The sequence below is a fragment of the Apium graveolens genome, unplaced genomic scaffold (assembly GCF_009905375.1).
Source record: "Apium graveolens cultivar Ventura unplaced genomic scaffold, ASM990537v1 ctg2931, whole genome shotgun sequence".
Lineage (NCBI taxonomy): Eukaryota > Viridiplantae > Streptophyta > Magnoliopsida > Apiales > Apiaceae > Apium > Apium graveolens.
Window position 1 is genome coordinate 434,590 of NW_027417859.1, and position 4,287 is coordinate 438,876.

At 42.9% G+C, this 4,287-nt stretch overlaps 1 protein-coding gene across 1 annotated transcript; it reads right to left on the reverse strand.

Moving 5' to 3' along the window:
• Window positions 1-2,647: 2,647 nt before the first annotated feature.
• On the reverse strand, window positions 2,648-3,947 carry LOC141700800 (uncharacterized; the record flags this gene model as incomplete). The annotated part of the gene is made up of 1 exon (XM_074504482.1): window positions 2,648-3,947. A coding segment is annotated over one exon (1,300 nt), but the record flags the coding sequence as incomplete, so codon positions are not given.
• Window positions 3,948-4,287: the final 340 nt, after the last annotated feature.

Here is a 4,287-nt window from a genome sequence, read left to right on the forward strand (position 1 = left end):
CCACGAAGAAACGACAAATCCCAACTACGGATATATAAGAGCCAGAACTGCTAAGGGCATTCCATCCAGCGTAAGCATCTGGATAATCTGGAATGCGACGTGGCATACCCGAAAGCCCTAAGAAATGCATGGGAAAGAAGGTCGGATTCACCCCGAAAAAAGTGATCCAAAAATGGATTTGACCTAAAGTTTCAGGATATGTCCGACCAAAGATTTTACCTACCCAATAGTGAAATCCTGCAAATAAAGCAAAAACGGCTCCCATAGAAAGTACATAATGGAAATGTGCAACCACATAATAAGTATCATGTAGAGCAATGTCTAGCCCAGAATTTGCCAGAACTATTCCAGTGAGTCCTCCTATGGTGAACAAAAAGATGGACCCTACAGCAAATAACATGGGTGTTTTGTATTGTATCGAACCCCCCCACATGGTAGCGATCCAACTAAAGATTTTGATTCCAGTGGGGACAGCTATGATCATGGTAGCTGCGGTGAAGTAGGCACGGGTATCAACGTCTAAGCCCACAGTAAACATATGATGAGCCCAAACAAGAAATCCAAGAACACCTATACTGATCATGGCATAAACCATGCCTAGATACCCGAAGACCGGTTTTCCCGAAAAAGTAGAAACGATATGACTTATGATACCGGATCCAGGCAGAATGGGAATATACACCTCTGGATGGCCGAAGAACCGAAAGAGATGCTGGTATAATATGGGGTCTCCCCCCCCCCAGCGGGATCAGAAAAGGTTGTATTAAAGTTTCGATCGGTTAATAACATGGTAATTGCCCCTGCCAGTACCGGAAGTGATAATAAAAGTGGGAATGCTGTCACTAGAACGGACCACACAAATAGGGGTGATCTATGCATAGTCATTCCAGGTCCACGCATGTTGGAGATAGTTGTTATAAAATTGATAGAACCTAAAATGGATGAAACACCAGATAGATGAGGACTAGAAATTGCTGAATCAACTGCTCCTCCAGAATGGCTGGTAATACCACTTAAGGGCGGATAGACCGTCCACCCAGTGCCGCTACCCACTTCTACTAAGGCTGGGCTTAATAGGAGCAAGAGACTTGGTGGCAACAACCAGAATGAAATATTATTTAATCGTGGAAATGCCATGTCAGGCGCACCTATCAGAATCGGAACAGACCAATTACCAGATCCACCTATCATCGCCGGCATAACCATAAAAAAGATCATTAAAAAAGCGTGAGCCGTTATTAAAACATTATAAAGTTGATGATTCCCACCAAGAATTTGATCGCCCGGTCGTGCTAATTCCATACGAATCAGTACTGAGAAGCATGTGCCCATCACTCCGGCAATGGCACCAAAGATGAAATAGAGAGTCCCTATATCTTTGTGGTTAGTTGAGAACAGCCATCGGACCAGATTTGTCGTAAAATTGAGATTCTTTTGTTTACTTCCTTATCAGAGAAGGGTCCCTCTTAGGGAGCTGGGGCTTATTTTTTGCAAAAAGGGGAACTAATACACAGGGAAAAGGCTTACTAGAAAAAAAAGACTAACTAACTACATAGCTACTTACATAACATAAGAGAATAAAATAAAGTCACTCTCTCCAACCTTTTATATATCCGGCTTTATAAAGTAAATATGAGATTTGCGTTGGTTTTTCCAACGAACCTAAGCACTTTTTTCTTTATCATTCGGAAGAGCTCTTTTTGTGGTCTCACTTTACCACCATCTGAAATGCGCGATACTTCGATTGGTGGAAGCCAGTCTATGAAGATTCCCCCTTTTCTTACGTGCAATTCCCCTCTTTCGGTAAGCATCCAGTATCTCATCAAATGAACATTGCTCTAAGCTTATCCTGTAGCTTATACGTCGTTTGAAAGCTGCTTCAAGGGTCCAACGAATAGCTAAGGTTTGTTGACGATCCCTGGCTACAATCCTGGGGACATCATAAATAGTACCTGCTCTTCCTACTCTTTCCACTTCGCATATGGGCTTTATATTCTCTAGGGCGTCAACCATAAGTTTGATTACATCGCGTTCAGTTCGAGCTGGGCGATGAAAAGTTTGATAAACAATAGCACGAACTCTCGTTTTTTTACCTTCTTTCATGCGAAAGTTGACCAACTTCTTGATCAATTGTTTTTGCTCACCATCCAAGTCCCCCATATAGCTTATAATTTCCGAGCAATTGGAAGCCGCTTTCGATGACGAGGCCGAAGAATTTATATTACGCGATCGTGACTGTCCATCTTTATCAGCCAACTCCCCAGTTTCCAACAGTGACTGTCTCTGATCCCCCTATTTCTTCTGAGCAGCAATAGAAGTATAAAGTAAATTGCCCAATGTTTCCAAATTAGTCCCGTCGCCATAAGCACAACTCCAAGAGAAACATACTTGCCCCGCTTATCGACCCCTTCCCTGCCACTCCCTTCTGAGTGTGGCTTCTGTTCCGCCGCTTTGGCGTAGTTCAGAAAAGTCCGCTTGGACTTGCCGGAAAAAAGGACTCTCCCTTCCCGCTTCTCTCAGGCTTTCGATGAAAGGAACGCAATAGCAGGAAATTCGAAAACGAAATATCTCAACCGGCTGCTATTATTCAACAAATCTACCGCTGAGCTAACGAGGTTAAAAAGAAAGAAGAGAAATTGGGCCATCTTTAGAACTTCTCCTTTAGAAAAGTAAACAAGACGCTATCACAGCTGTACAGGGAACTATAGAGTGTCCTTCTTTCGTCTAACTGGTTTTCCGAGATCATCTTGCCCTTGTATCTTTCAACAAAGTCAAGTGATAGCTTCTTATAATCCAGGTTGCTAAGATTGGAACTTGGAAATAACTCAACAGTTTTCCGGCGCAAACAGTATTGGCGTAGTTTAGTTTCAATAAGAGGAGCAAGCTCCAGGTGGAAGGGAGGCCGACCCACCTCTCCATGCACTGCCGCTCCTTCGGAGGAAGAGGGTCCTTCACCGCCCCCAAGTTCCTTAAAATTAAAAGAGGGCGCTTGTTCGACCCTGTGAAGCGCACAATCCACTTCTGGTTGACCCAGACGCAGCGCACAATCCACTTCTGGTTGACCCAGACGCAGCGTACAATCCACCTCGGGGGTGCCAGGAACCATGTACAGGGGCGCGACAAGCCCTGAAATATGCGGGACAATAGCAATAGATGGAAACAAATTCGCTAGACTAATTATTACCATTCCTAAGGAGTTGAGAATCAAATACACCATAAGCAATTTAAAAAGCCATCGTTGAAGCAAAACCCCAACCGCATAATAATAAGGGTAAGAAGCAATTTTATCCGTATGTTGCAAAAACCGGTCTTTTAGTAGTAGGCGGCATCCCCTCTTAGTTTTGAGTAGGCGGAACCATTCTGTTTTGGTTCTTCTCCACATTCTTACCGGGTGATCCCGGAATTTGCCTATTATTTTTTCAACTGAGATTTCGATATAGAAGGATCTCCTTATTTCTTCACCGCGGGCTCTCGCGTCATTTTCAAGAAAAGATATTATATCACCGCGGGACACTTTAAAATGAGTAATGCTTACCATTCCATTATTCACACAAACCTTTCGATGACTTATCGGCTGCCTTGCTTGAGGAATAGTTTCACGAAAACGGAGACGAACCGGAATAACGTCCGATCTTGTTTCTGGATTGAGTAGAAAAGGGATATATGAAGTTCGTTCTCTTCCTCTGTGCATCTCTGTGATGGGTAAATCTCCATGAAAAAGGGGCAACTTTCGTGTAGTTTGTGATTGGATGTAACTGTTAATATTTTCTCTCGAATAAATCTTTCTCTTAATAGATCTCTTCTTGTTTCTCAATTTTCGGAGAATGCGGCGTTGTATTATTGTAAGTTCTCTGTTCCAAACATTTCCTGAAAGTAGACGACAAGTTTGAAATCTTAATGCAGGCACGGCGTATCTCGTTGAATCAGTCTTTTTCGTCACATCGGGGCTATGGGAGTCGAACCCAATTCAATTCTTCCGCGACCCCTCCACGAATAACGAGAAAGCAAAACTTTCGCCCGCTCAGCACGTACTTCACCGGGATTTATTCTTACAAAAAGAAAGCATCCACCGACTGACTTACTGAATCTCAAATCTATTTTTTTGTGTTAAGCATATAGCTAGCGTTCCTTCTGAGCCAGGATCAAACTCTTCTTTTGAGAACGAAAGGAGAAGATAACTTCGTATTTTGGTAACTCTCTAGGAGTCATGTGTTTAACCTTGAATGCTATTAATAGATTCTACAGCAATAGTCCCTCGGACTCGGAAAGTAATAACGAAAATGGCTA